Raw genomic sequence first — 15,226 nt, forward strand, 5'->3', positions numbered from 1 at the left:
TCGTTGTTCCATCTAGCTGCTTCCCCTGCTAACTTGTACTTCTCTTGGTGCTTCTGTGATTGTTGCAGAATCATGAAATCATGGAACTTTAGAGTTGGAAGGGACCTTAGTGGGGAGAAGTTCCCCTTAAAGGGGACCTTTGATTCTTCCCTCCCATGCCACCTCCCCTCCCCAAATTACTCCCAGTATTGCTACCAGGAATTGATTCAGGTGTAATGAATTCATCAAACTTGGACGTTTTCAGCAATATGTGAATAAATTCAAATTATTGTCATTTTGATGAACAATTCCATTTTCTATACAACTGCATCCCTGAAGCTTTTTCATGGAAGAAACTCTACATTCTGCATGAAATACCATGAATAGAGTATGTTAATGAGTCTATTGAAGTATGTTATTGCATTAGCAAAGAAAAGGCATTTTGTATTATTGTTTTGTTTTCTTTTCTAATAGCAGAGATTTAAATAACAGAGGCTCCAATATGAAGAAGCAAGGATGAGTGGAAAGAAAAAAAATGATATAGCACAATTTGTTAAATTGAAGATTTATCCCATTATGATACTGATTTTTTTTTTTAGCTTTAGCACTGGAATAAGCTTTTCCAGTAGGAAAGCTAGGTTCTTCAAGCAGCATCTTCTGCTTCTAAACAACTTGGAGACTGATTTAGTCAAGTTTCCTTTGTAGGCCACACTTTAGAGAGTCTGTTTGATGGCCTCACACCCCATTGGGAAACTAAGACTGACAATCAGATGTAAATACCCCTAGGGGTAAGAAATGAATGTTCAAGTAAATTCAGAAAGCCTGAGGAGAAGAAAGCCTTAAAAATGTGGGAATGTATCATTCTATCATAAGCATGGTAAAATATGTATTACAAAAATCTATGTGATGCATAAGAAATTTTTATCTATTAATTGTCTTCACATTTACTTCTTAGACTTTTCTAAATTCCAATAATTTTCATGAAAAAAAGAAACAAAATAGCAAAACTTCTATCTAGTCATTTATTTCCTTTTCCAAACATAAAAGCAACAAGTTTCATTATTATGGTGGTTCTGATGAGGTCTAGAGGTTAAGGGTCCTAGAATCCCAAAATCACGACAGGTGGATCCTGCCCAAAAGAATTCGACCCACGCCTTCTTTCAGCCAAAGACAAGGTTTTTTGAAGATTTGCCATATTAGCTAGACTCTTAAGGAATCTGAGCATCTGTGGGTTATTGGCTAGATGTGAAAATCTGCGCATCTTAATGGAGACAAGATGGACCTTATATACGGAAAGACTGTGGGAGGGATCTAGGAGTGGTCAAGTAGTCTATGAGGTAATAGAATTCCAGAGAAATAGAGCCTAGATAGGACCAAGGGTGGGAAGTGGCCTGGGGCCATAGGGAGGCTAGACAATGGAGAGTCAGGCTAGGTCAAGGATAACAGAATTGGAGGATTGGGTGTAGCCAAAACGACTGAATCGTGGCCTCACCAGAGATCTCCTTGATCAAGTGGGTGAATTCAAACCTTTTCTAGGGCCCATGGACAAGTGGAGCCCAAATTGGGACAAAGGTCTCACTTTGGGCCCATACCCCATCAATTCTATGGTTCTGTTATGTACTTTGAGGCAGGAAAATATAACTTGTGACTTTTAAAACTGAAAAGAAACTTACATTTCATTCCTTATTATAAGCCACTGCTATACCTTATGATCAATTAAATAATTACTTTCTGAAGGAACTACTATGTAGTTAACACTTGTAGGCACTGGACAATATAGGCAAAAAAAAGGAACTAATCCCTAACCTCAAGATGCAGATATCCTACTGAAGGCAAAACAATGGATATACAGATAAGTAAATATCAAGTGATTGGTGGGGGGGAGCCAAGAGCTAAGGAAGGGAATCACTAAGGTCTCTGGCAGGAGGCGATACTTGGGCTAAACTTTGGTTAGAGCTGTGGATTCCAAGAAGTAAAAGTGAGGAGGAAGGGCAGCATTCATGGGGAACAGCAAATAAGATAGTCTGGTTGGAACATAAAGTTATCCCTTCCATATCATGACTTTCCCCATGGCAGGTTTGATATATTGTAGGTTGGCATAAGAAATTAAATGGGACTTTTGGAGGAGTTTGGCTGAAGCCACAGATGACACAGAAAAGTTTAGAAATTCAGAAATGCATAAAATATATGGACAGTATTGTATAATAACATATTTTATCTTTTAATACCAAGGATATATGCACAATTTCTATTTTAAAGTTTAACTATGACCAAATACTTAATCCAAATTTTACAATAAGGTACTGTAAACACCCCATAAAAGAAAAAGAAAAAATTCAGACTTCTTTTCTGGTATGAAGGGAGGGCCAAAAAATTTTATAAGATTTTCCAGATTGCAGGGGCACTTGCACCCCTATCCCCTGTGACATGGAAGGGTTAACTGTAGTGTGTGGAGAGGCATAATGTAAAGTCAGTCTGGAAAGGTAGGTGGGAGCCAGATTGTAAATGGCTCTAACTGACAAATAGAGGAGTTTGTTATTTAATCTAGATAGAACTGGGACCTACTGAAGTTTCTTAAGTGTAATAAAGGCATATATGGTCAGATCTATGCTTTGGCAGTATCAGTTTGGCAGGTGTGTGGAGGATGGACCAGAGAGAGAGGAAATGAGAGGCAGGAAGGGAGACCAACAAGGAGGTTTTTGTCCTGTTTTTCTATCATTTCTCTGATATTTCATGGATATAAAGGTTAGCCTCTCTACTGGACTTTTGCCTAGAACAACCCTTCTTAGCTTTCATAGGAGGTTAGGTCCCTTGCTCAGTAAGTCTTGCTGTATTCTAGGCATTGCTTCCCTCACTGACTCAAGCGAAGCTTGTATTTGTTATGCCAATCAATATGTCTGTGGGAGCGATGTCAGAACTTTCAGTAGATTTCAGTCAAGCTACTTAGCTGAAGTTGGTGAATGACTGCAAGTTGTCTTTCATTTAGCCTTGCTTATTTTATTACCCCCCAAAAAATGTTATTTACAAATTTAAACATTCTATACAAATCAAATACCCTTCTTCATAGTGCTTCTTTAGCAAAACTTCTTAACCTTTTTTGAAGTATCTTTTTTTTCCCCACCAACAATCAACCACAGCTTGTTGAGGAAAGATTATTCATGAGATTGTTTTTGGAACTTTTCTATGAATATCAATGTAGAGCAAGTAAGAGTTAGGGAAAAGGAGAAATTTTAGGCAACTAGCTTCTTCCACCCCCCACAATCTCACTCAAAATTAGTCACAAACTTCATCAAAATAGCCCCCTGGCTATATTTCATTGATACTGAAAAAAAAAATATTTTTGAATCCTTTTGGGGGGGAGGGGGGCCTCATACTTCTAGCTATGCTATTATTTGTAGGAGATAGTCCCAAACCAGAACACGTATGTTATTTGGAATTTGCCTCAGGCGGCTCCAAGAATATTTTTTTATTATCTAATAAGTATAAAAAAATGTTAAACCCTCAACAGGCAATCAAAGAAAATACAAATAATAGGGATAACTCTCAAGTCCTACAGTACCTGTGCTGTAAGAAATAAACTACTAATTTATAGGATGAAAGAGGCATGACTAGACTTCGGTTACTGTGAAAAAGACCTGGGAGTTTTAGTTGGCTATCATCTCATTATGAGTCTATAGTGTGCTTTGGCAGAGTTATTATTTTTATTGCTTTAGATAGCAGAAATTTTATTCTAGTAGTTAAGAAGTAAGGATGAGTGGAAAAGAAAAATGAATTCTCAGAAGTTACTGAATTGGGGATTCATCCCATCATGATATTGATTTTTTTTCATCTTTAACAGTGGTAAAAGCTTTTCGATTAGGAAAGCAAAGTTTCAGAGTGCAAGCATCTTTTTCTGATTTAATTGAGTTTCCTTTGTGACCGCATTATAGATAGCATACACACAAAACCTGCCTCATTCCCCATTTGGGAGAGTTAATATACTTTGGTTGAAATAACAAAGTATTTAGAACTACGGAGGTAATGATCCCACTGTACTCTGCTCTGTTAGGAACACATCTGGAGCACTATGTGCAATTCTGGGTAACATATTTTTAAAAAACAATTAACAAACATGAGTATGCCAAAAAAAAGTCCACCAGCATGGTGCATAAACTAGAAAAAAAATGATAACAGGGATTGGTTAAAGGAGGAGCCTTGGAGGAGCAGAGGTTAAAAGGAGACATAATAATTGTCTTCAGATACTTGGAGAAAACTTTCTTGGTAAAGTAAGATTAGACTTTTTGTTTAGCCCCAGAAGAAAGAAGGATCCATGTGTAGACACTAAAGAGAGGCAGATTTCAGTTCTGTGTAAGGAAAATGCTTCCTAATAGTGAGAGCTGTCCAAACCTGTAATGGTCTCTCTTGAGAAGGTTTCTTTTCACTAGAGGTCTTCAAGTAGAAACTTTTAACTACTTGTTAGGAATGTTGTATAAAGCATCAAATGAGATGTAAGCAATGTACTTTGGAAATTGTCAAGAAGTAGATTAAAGTCAGCTGCTGCCACGGAGGATTTTTGCTCAGGTAGACTAGATCCATAGTGTCAAAATGAAATAGAAATGAAGACTACCATACATAAGGTCCCCTGCAGGCCACATATTGACTTAGAAAATTACATATTAATATTGTTTATGTTCTATTTTATTTATTAAAATTTAATAAATTTAATTATTTAATCATTAAATAATTTAATGTAAAATAATTTTTATTATTTTATGTATTTTATTAAATATTTCTCTATAACATTTTAATCTACAAGGGGTTTACTGGGAAGTGTTGCAGGTTGGCTACATAGTTGACACCTCAGGATTTTGTTCTTCAAAGTCCTTTATGATCCCTAGATTCTGTGTCTGACTTCATCAATGTGCATAGTTCTCTTTTACTAATGTGACTTGCAACTCATATATACTTTGTCTTTTTGTGTAATCCCTGTCTGTGATCTGCCATACATTCTCCACAGAGGATCTATTCAACATTCTGGAGGCCTTCTTCTAGGTCTCTTTATATTTTGTGAATAACAACCTGAGTAGTCATCCCTTATCCCCTCACTTTCATTTCTTGGCTGGGCAACCTCTTTTTCCAATCACCTATTTCCTTGATGCTTTACATTATTTCTTGTGTGCAAACTACCATTGGTAATGTGTGGCAAGGACAGGTAGATGATGCAGTGGACAGAGTGCTGGGCCTGGAGGCAGGGAGACCAGAGTTCAAATCTACCTTCAGACACTTACTTTGTGACCCTGGACAAGTCACTTAACTCTGTTTGCCTCATCCATAAAATGAGTTGGAGAAGGAAATGGCAAACCACTCTAGTATCTAAGCCAGGAAAATCCCAAATGAGATCATGAAGAGTCAGGCATTACTGAAATGACCAAACAATAACAATATGTTGCAGTCTCCTGTTCTCACCGTGGATCTCTCCATTGCTCTTAAGAAATTCTGAGAAATGTTCTTCTTGAAAAACATGTATGGTATACTGGATACATAATATGCTTTTGTGATGGTTAATTTGCAGACCTTTGGACCCTTTCATCTCTTATTCCTAAATGATATTTTCAAATATACACTTTTTTTTTGCTATTCTCCTTTCTTCCCACCTTACCACTAAAGGAATGAGGAAAGAAACCAGTATTTATTAAGCATTTACTATGTATCAGGCACTGTGCTAAAATTAAAGGCAAAGAATATCAAGAGCTATGTTAATTTAATTTGGAGAATATTATCAAATTTTTCATTGTTTCTCACTTCAGTCTGTGACAGATGTTGCCACATAAGCTGCAATTATCTCCATGGTGGTCTTTTTACTTGCATTCATCAGGAGTACTACAAAGTGAAATGACCAACTGGCCCGTGAATCTGTGCTTTATTGTGACTGAGAGCATAGTGGAACAAATTATACTAACTCCTTTCAGAGCAGAACTTGCGAGCCATCATCCTCCCATTTAACTCCAATTTCTTTATATTTTTGTTTAATTTTTCATAAGAATGTTGGTACTGATGCGACTCAGTAACTTCAATAGTATATAAATTCAATAGTTATTCAGCAGTGGTCATTTTTAGAGCATAAAAAGTTAAATTAATGCTTATAGACAATTTAAAAACTGGGTGGTTCTTAGTACCATCTGTCTCTTTTCTACTACTTACTGTACCACTGTTACTATGAAAAAGGAAGGCATCTGGTGGTCCCCATCTATATAAAGGGGCCATTCTGTTTAGATAGATAGATAGATGGAGAGATAGACAGGTGTGTATGCTTGTATTTTCTTTAAAAAAGGAAATGAATGAAGTAAGTAAAAATATTGTATTTTCCAAAGCATTTTAGGTATCACTTAAGAGTGTTGCTGTTCTTGTTACTTTCGATGCCTACCAGTGGGTGCTGCCCACACAGAAGAGGCTCAATAAATGTTTTTTTTTTTTAATAAAAGGATTTTTAGGAAGGAAAGTTTGAAAGGTGTATAGTTCATGAAGTGATTGGGTGTTTTCTCTATCAAGCAGAGCATTGATGATGGAAGTTTTTAAAGTGACAAAGAAGAAAGTTTTAGAATATATTAGCAGCCATAATGTGGGGGGAAAATATACAGGTGGGGGTGGCATGGATATATGCATATAAGAAATTTAAGAGACAGTGTGTCTGATAAAAACTGAGGTGATCAATTCATATCAGTAATAATTTGCTTCTGTGTTTTAAGGTTAAAATTCATTGTCTTTTCCTACCAGCAAATTCTGTTTCTTAGATAAGAAAGAAATTGTTTTTCCTTACTTCCTCTTGAATGTAACATGTTGCACTAAAATGATAATAAAACTAGTTTGTTTTATTTATAATATGTGTCCCTCCCTCTCTCGTAGGAAGAAGGCATTGTAAAGGAAATCGACATCAGTCATCATGTAAAAGAAGGATTTGAAAAGGCAGACCCCTCCCAATTTGAGCTTCTGAAAGTTTTAGGGCAAGGTTCCTATGGAAAGGTAAGTTAAAAAAGTCTTAGATGTTGGAGAGATTTTCTATAAAGCTGACAAGGTTCCACAGGGACATAATGGAAATGTCATGTGGTTCTTATTGTTGCTACTGTTAGTAAACACATGTTAAATTGATATTATTGGGAGTCTACACACATAAAGTGATGGTTAAGGGTTGTTGTTTTGTTTTGATTTGTCTAAGGGTTTTATAATCCCCTCAAAAGGGTTCCTTATTATTGTGTTCTTCTAACTGATATTAATGAGAAAGAAACTTTTGAAAGAGAATCTTGTTCCATGTAACACATGTTTCATTTCAGGATTTGTTGGGATTCTTAAATTCAGGATAAGATGATGAAAAAAACAGGGAGGAATTCACAAAATCATTGCTTTTCCTTAGACCATTTTTATTCCTGAAAAACTCATGATTTCTCTTTTCCATTACCTGTGCTGATGACACCTTTAGTAGACATCCACTGTCTTACAGAGATGCTTTTTTTCTTTTTCTTCTCTATTTCTGGTCAGAGGTTTCAATTTGTTCCCAAAGTTTTCAAACTGAGTTATAAAAACAAGAAGTTGAGTCAAGGATATAATTTTTTTTTCCTATAGAATCATAGGATTTTTTATGTGAAAGGAACATCAGTGGCTTTCCAATCCGGTCCATACCTGAAAAAGAATCCCAAATAAAACATACACAAATGATCATCCAGCCTTTGCTGGAAGACTGCCAGCAAGAATGTATCCATCATTCCCAGAGTAAGCCCATTCCAAATTTGTATAGCTCTAATTGTTAGGAAGCAATTCCTTAGGAATTTAGACTTGACTCAAGCCTAAATTTACCTCTTTAGGTTAGAGTTTCAAGGAATGTCTGAGACTATCTAGTCCAATTTTATCCTTTTTATAAATGAAAAAACTAAGGCCTAGGAAAGTTAAGTAATGTGCCCTAAGTCACACAGGTAAGCACCAGAACCTATGTCCTCTGACTCCAGATTCGTTGTTCTCATTGCACCTACATTTGCCTTCAGAATCAAGCAGAACTGTGTAATCTCATTTCAACGCGATAGCTCTTCAAATGTTTAGAGATAGTTATCATGATTTCCTGAAGTTTTCACTTCTCAAGTTAAACATACGCAGTTCATTTAAACAATTCTCAGCTGGCATGAACTTGAGGTCCTTTGCCATAGTGGTTACCTTCCTTCACTTGCTTATTCTATGTCCCTTATCCCTGCTCTCATCTTCTATACTTTGGAAGAACAGGAGAGGAAAAACAAGCAGTGGCCCACAACTCCTGTAAACTTTCTTGAATCCCCTGGAATCAAGAGAATTTTCTGTCTGTTATAAACTGGCCATATCTGATTACTGGTTCAACCTAACTTACCTAGAAATTGCTTGTGACTAATCAGAACCCCTAGCAAGCCTTTAGACCTTCCCTATCTATCTGGATATCATCCCCTCCTATAAAACTTCCCCAAATAGATGACCTGGGTGGAACAAAGGCCATACCATTTTCTTTGGTCCACTGTGATAACCAACTAGATCCCCAGGATAAGCCTGTGAGTTGGCCAGGGTCCCGAAGCTATACACCAAGAATACCTATTACGGTGACTAGTTTATTTATAGAGTGACCAGTAATGTAGTTGATAACAAGGGAGAGGAGAGGGTATTTGTACAGATATGGCATCACCTCCAGCCATTTTATCATTTACAAAGACAAGAAAAATGTACGTCAGTGGGTGTTGATTTTTGTGAGGGAAGGGGGATTCTTTAGCCATTTATTAAAAATGGACTTAATGTAAAACCTTTTCAAATGTACATCTAAAGTGACCAATACTAGAGAAAAAGTGCCATTTGATGGTGAGATTTAAATATTGGAACCATATGATTCTGAACTACTCTGAAGTCAGTAATACTGTGTGTTCCTCAGTTGTGTTATCAGCCATTCTCCAGAATACAACAGACAGAATTACCATTGTGATTTATCTTGATTGAGATATCCTTAAATTATTTTCCTGAAATTATAGCCTAGGGAATCCTTTGGAGTTAGAGGTAGAATCACTTCTATTTCTAAGTACTAAACTCTAGATGGATGGTCTAAAAGCATTCCTTTTTCTTCATCACTCATTATTGGTGTAGGGTACATATATGCTAGGGTTTTTGTCCTCTGGCACTTGCTCCCAGGGTTCTGTCTTATTAGAAATACATATTGGTGAGATGAACCAGTTTCCTTGGGAGAGCCAGTGGGGCCTCAAGTGTTTACAGGACTTTCTTGATGAAGCAGCATTCTAGAGTTGAGGCAGCCTTATACTCTGCAGCTGTGAAGGTTATTTCCTGTCAGGAACTGAGAAAAAAACAACAACAACAACAGGTGTCTAGAATAGTGCCATGTCCATACTCAGTAGACTCTTAGTAAATGCTTTTCAATTATGTGACAGGTGGCACCATGAAACATCTAAAATGTCCCTAGAGATCTATTTATGTGTCATGTTGCTCTGTGCATATCCTGGGTACATACCCTTTGTAGCCTTCTGTCAGACTGACAGCTGGCAATGAATGGATTTCTGGGACATATGGACCTTAAATAAACTATATATCTTAGGGCTAACTATCTCAAGTATAGTGAGGCTATTGACTTTGCAAAGTTGCTATTCTTAAACATGTGTGTTCATTGAACTTTGATGTGATAAAACCAGAGCTGGCCCCTGTTGTTTGAGTGTAGGATGGGGGTTATGTTAATATTATGTCTAATCTCTTTTCAGCAACATAGTTATATTTTCTGGCACTTTTACTCAGTGGCATGTGTTTTTCATTACCCATGACAACAACAAACATCTGTTAAATACTTACTATATTCCAGGTACTGTGTGCTAAATAAATGCCAAGGATACAAATACAAGCAAAAAGAAAGACATTCCTTACCCTCTAGGAGCTTACATTTTAATGGGGAAAGATAACACATAAAAGGCAGATCAAAAGGGGGTCAAAAGTACATTCATGGGTGCATGGTGGCAAAGTCTGGAGAATAAAAAATGGCTAATCTGGGAAGTGTAAGGAATAACTCATCAACAGGGTCAAAAGGAGTGAAGGAGAAATCTTTTTTTCTGGTGGAGTGTGGGATGTTTATTTATGTAGAGCTGTATTTATGGAAATGAGGAAATGAAAATAGTCTTTTAAAATGATCCTGCACTCCGGCAAACAGCCCTTTCTAGGAGAATAGAAGGCTTACCACAGTTGAGGCAGTACCACAAACTGACTACAGCTTACACTGCCATTCCCAAATGATGCCGTGAAACAGGAAAAATGCTTTTTTTTCTAAGAACGATAAATTAAATAGTATGGAGTTGTTGGGGTGAGTAAGAGCTTGTACTTTGCCCTTCAGTGTACATTATGTTACACCTTACCATGGTACCTCCCTTGGCCTAGTGGTTGAAAGGAAAATGACACTTTGAAATGGTTGAAAAGAAAAAATTGAAAACTCAACCCACTAAATATGCTCAGGCATTTTATCAATTGATCAATCAGCACTCAATGGTCTAAATGTCTACAGAATATCTTATGAATAAGGACAATGAAATGTTTTGATAGGTTTGGTTCTATTAGCCTAGTAACTGAATGATCCTTGTACTATTTGAGATGTTGCCTTTATCTCAAGGTTGAATCCTATTTAGTGTCTGACGTAAGAAGAGATTGCAGAGATGCTTTCTGTGCAAAGAGTAAATATAGGACTAAGTCTCCAGAGGATAATTTCCACTTGATTGAATAAAAAATGCCCTTGAAACTATTGCTGCCTAGGTAGCTAGGACAGTAAGAATGAGGGAGAGAAAAGGATACTCCCATTCTCTTCCTACCTATTCCTCAGCATAAAGTGCAGTTTCACTCTTAAAGGTAATTCTTTTGTTGTTGTTTTTTTAATAGCAATGGCTGCAACATTGTAAAAAAAAAATTGAAGGCTTATAAAAGACTTAAAACCCCGGTCAACATGATAAGTAACCAGGATTCCAGGGGACCAGTAGTGAAGAAGACTACCCACCACCCAACAGAAACATGTTAGACTCAAGAGGCAGAAAGAGACATCTATTTTTGAACATGGCCAATGCAAGAATTTGTTTTGTTTGACTGTGCATGTTTTGTTATGAGGGCTTTGATTTTTTCCCCCAGGGTGAGAAATGGAGGGACACTAAATGCTTGATAATTTACATGTATGTATACACACAGACATACATACATATGCATACACATATATTTAAATTATAACAGTATCACATATTATACATATACACATATGTATATATCTTTGTAGGTTTTTTTAAACAGACTATATAAGGAAAGTATAGTAATGATATTTCATTAAACCCTAGTGGAATGATAACATGTTCTAGTGGAGGTCTATGGTTAAGTAGAGTAGCACACAAGTTGATAGCACTAAACTGAAGAACAGTATATGTTCTTAAGTATATGCTTATTATTTTAAGAAAATCAACATATAAAAATCCAAAATGTATTAAATTATTGATGATTGTTATATCAAGAAAAAAATTATTTTCCAAAAACCAAATTCAGGTTGTCTTAAGTGAGTTCTCCTACTTCCACAACATCACTAACATCTATTCCTTTCTCTTTGATCACGTGGCCATCAACTTAATTCAGGCTCTGGTCACCACTTGCCTGCCCTCTAGCCTCTCTCCCTTTCAATCCATGCTCCACAAAGCTGTCAAAAACATATCCATAAAGCACAGGTCTCACCAGTAAATTCTTCTGCTCAAGAATCTAGGATCAAATATAAACACATGTCTGTTGGCATTTAAAACCCTTCACAATGTGGTTTCTACCTACACATTCCTCCTTTCACAATGCGCAGGCTCCAGCCAAACTGACATATTTTTTGTTCTCTACATAACATTCCAACTCTTGCTTCCATGTCTTTGCATAATCTGTCCCACTTTCTCTTATTCTCTTTCTCCTCACGTTCTCCTTTTGGAACCTCTTGTCATTCAATCATGTCCGACTCTTCATGGCCCTGTGGACTATACTGTCCATGGGGTTTTCTTGGCAAAGATACTGGAATGGTTTGCCATTTCCTTCTCCAGTGGATTAAAGCAAATAGAGATTACGGAAAGAGATAGTTCATTTTGAGAAGCAACATAGCTAGTCCACAAATAAACTGCCTGGAGTCAGGAAAACTTGAGTTCAAGTCTTACCTCTGATATACTCTAGCTATGTAACCATGGCAAATCACTGTACATTTCTGTGCCTGAAGCAATTCTCTAGTCTAGGTTACACATCGCAAAAGAGCTACTTAGGCTCAGCTAAGAGGGATGGTAGATAGAGCATCGGCCCTGCAGTCAGGAGGACTTGAGTTGAAATCCAGCCTTGGACACATAACACTTAACTATGTGACTCTGGTCAAGTCATTTAACCCCAATTGACTTGCCCCCCCCCCAAAAAAAAACCCCAAGCTGCTTATCTGTAACATTTGGGGGCATTTATAGGCAAGAAGCTCCCTACATTGATGAAATCACAGGTCTGAACCATAATAATAATGATAATGATAGTAGTTTCAATTCTAAATATATGTATTGTATATGACTAAATATAACTCTTGTGTAAGCTGATACACACTTGCAATTTTAATCCTGTGTGATACACAAAGACCTGAGTTCAAATCCTGTTTCAGATACAGAATCCTAAGTAAGTTATCTGTAAAATAGGGAAAATAATAGCACCTAGCTCCCAGGGTTGTTATGAGGTTAGATGAAATAAGGCATGTAAAATGCTTTGCAAACCGTAAAGTACTACATAAGTGCTGTAATCTTTTCAGTCATGTCCAACTCTTCGTGACCCCATTTGGGGTTTTCTTGTCAAAGATACTGGAGTGATTTGCCATTTCCTTCTCCAGCTCATTTGACAGATGTGGAAACTGAGGCAAACAGGGTTAAGTGACTTGTCTAGGGTCACACAGCTAGTAAGCACCTGAAGCCAGATTTGCAGTCAGGTTTTCTTGCCTCCAAGTCCAGCACCCTACCCACTGTGCCACCCAGTTGCCCTATGCAGACAAGAGCTGTTATTTTTGTTACTACTGCATTCTTTGGGTTACAGTTGTATCCTTTCTGGATTTTTCCTATTTTATTTTTATCACTCTATGTCTCAATTCTCTGAAAGCTGTATTTTTTAACTACTTTGGCCCAAATCAATGACTTTCTTTTTGTCTTCAGCATTTACACTCTCTTGCTAATCTCTGGAGTCCAAGTTAGAAAGAAATAGGAAATGAGTTGATGAAGACTTAAGGAGGTAGAACATTCATAGCTATGCATGGTCAGATAAGGAACTAAACATAGTTAATTCAACAGACATTTATAGAAAGGGTCTATTATGTGCTCAGAACCATGGTAGACACTCTGGGGATTAAAAGAGAAGTCTCTGTCCTCAAAGAACTAACCTAGTTAAAACAACAAAACATACATAAATGAAACTTTTAAAAAGCAATAATGATAAAGTGATTTCTAGGGTAGTTTAAAATTTACAAATCACTTTTTTGACAGTACCTGTATTGAGCAGATAGTGTAACCTTTAATAACCCCATTTTATAGAAAATAGAACTAGGGCTCAAAAAGTTAGGCCATTTATGTTAAGCTACACAGATAGCAAGAGGTAAAGTTGATGTTTGAATCTAGGAGTTCTGGGGGGATCAATGTCAAATCCATTGGTCCTATTGCACCCTAGTATATAAGGCATTATGTGATTTAATATCAAAATGAATAGTCCAAAGAATAAGTTTTGTGGGAGTTTAGAGGACAGAGGGATCAGGTGATCTAGAATAATCCATGAAGATGTCCCTCTCCCATCTCCATTGTCCTTTCCCCCTACATATTTGTTCTTAAACAAGGATGCAGGGAACAACTCATATTTTAATAAAGAGGATAACTTTTTTAAATTGTCATTTATTTTATTTTTAGTTTATGGGGTAAAACAAGTATTTCCATAGCATAGTATAATTTTTAAAAATATGATTGCACATGAAACTGAAAATCTATTATGTACAACTTGCTATTCCTTTAAAACATAAAATAAGATTATCATGTAAATTTCTTTTTTTTCTTTTCCTTTTTTTCTTCCCTTCTCCTCCCACGCTAGAGATGGTTATCATTAGACACAAATATGTGTGTATACATACATATATATGTAAAATAATTCTATACATCTATTTATCAGTTCTTTCTCTAGATGCAGATAGTGTTTTCCTTCATATGCCCTTTGTAGTTAATTTGGGTATTTATAATAATCAAAATTACTTATCCACTCAAAGTTATTCTTAAAACAATATTACTGTTACTGTATACGGTATTCTTTTGGTTCTGCTCATTTCACTCTTCATTATTTCATGCAAGTCTATCCATGTTTTTCTAAAATCAACCAGCTCATCATTTCTTGTACCACTGCAATATTCCATCACACTCATATACCCCAGCTTGTTCAGCCATTCCCCAATTGATGGGCATCCCCTCAATTTCCAGTTCCTTGCCACCACAAAGAGAGCTGCTATAACTATTTTAGAATATATAGGTTCTTTTCCTTTTTCCATAGTCATCTTTGGAAAAAACCTAGTGGTATTGCTGAGTCAAAGGGTATAATCAATTTAATAACTCTTTGGGTATAATTCCAGATTGCTCTCTAAAATGGTTGAATCAGCTCACAATTCCACCAACAATGAATTAGTGTCCCAATTTTTCTACATCCCCTTCAACATTTGTCACTTTCCCCTTCAATGATTTTAACCAATCCGATAGGTATAAAATGGTATCTCAGGGTTGTTTTAATTTGCATTTCTCTAATCAATAATGATTTAGAACATTTTTTCATATGACTAAAAATGGTTTTGATTTCTTTATCTAAATATTGCCTTTTCATATCCTTTAAATGTCAACCAATTGGGAAATTAAATTGTATTCCTATGAGAATGACTTTTAATGGTAGCATTTCAGTTGAGGAATATTTGGGGGCCGGGTAATCTTTTAGTGCCCTTCAAATAACACATATGTGTAGGAAATATTTTCTGTTCAGTGGGGGGGGGGGCAGAACGCAGATCACAGTTTCCTTATTCTGCTTAATTAGTGCAATATGAAGGTTCACTTTCTTTAAGCTAATCTTTTTTAGAGGAGATGGTAATTAGTTAGTATCCTCTGAAACAACACAGAATGCCCAGTAGACTTACTGGCTTTGGAGGAGACAGCAGATCAACAGCAATCTTCCATTACTGAGAAATAGC

General features: G+C 36.4%; 1 protein-coding gene across 6 annotated transcripts in view; it reads left to right on the plus strand.

Annotated features, from left to right (window-relative positions):
* The window catches only part of RPS6KA2 (ribosomal protein S6 kinase A2), a 547,475-nt gene that overhangs the window by 379,800 nt on the left and 152,449 nt on the right, over positions 1-15,226 (plus strand). For all 6 annotated transcript variants that reach the window (XM_078155047.1, XM_078155048.1, XM_078155049.1 and 3 more), the window contains one exon: positions 6,862-6,978. In XM_078155047.1, the coding sequence (XP_078011173.1) occupies positions 6,862-6,978 (117 nt within the window). The remainder of the gene's footprint in view (positions 1-6,861; positions 6,979-15,226) is intronic.

Source organism: Phascolarctos cinereus, unplaced genomic scaffold (assembly GCF_003287225.1).
Source record: "Phascolarctos cinereus isolate Bilbo 61053 unplaced genomic scaffold, phaCin_HiC Scaffold_5;HRSCAF=322, whole genome shotgun sequence".
Taxonomy (NCBI): Eukaryota; Metazoa; Chordata; class Mammalia; order Diprotodontia; family Phascolarctidae; genus Phascolarctos; species Phascolarctos cinereus.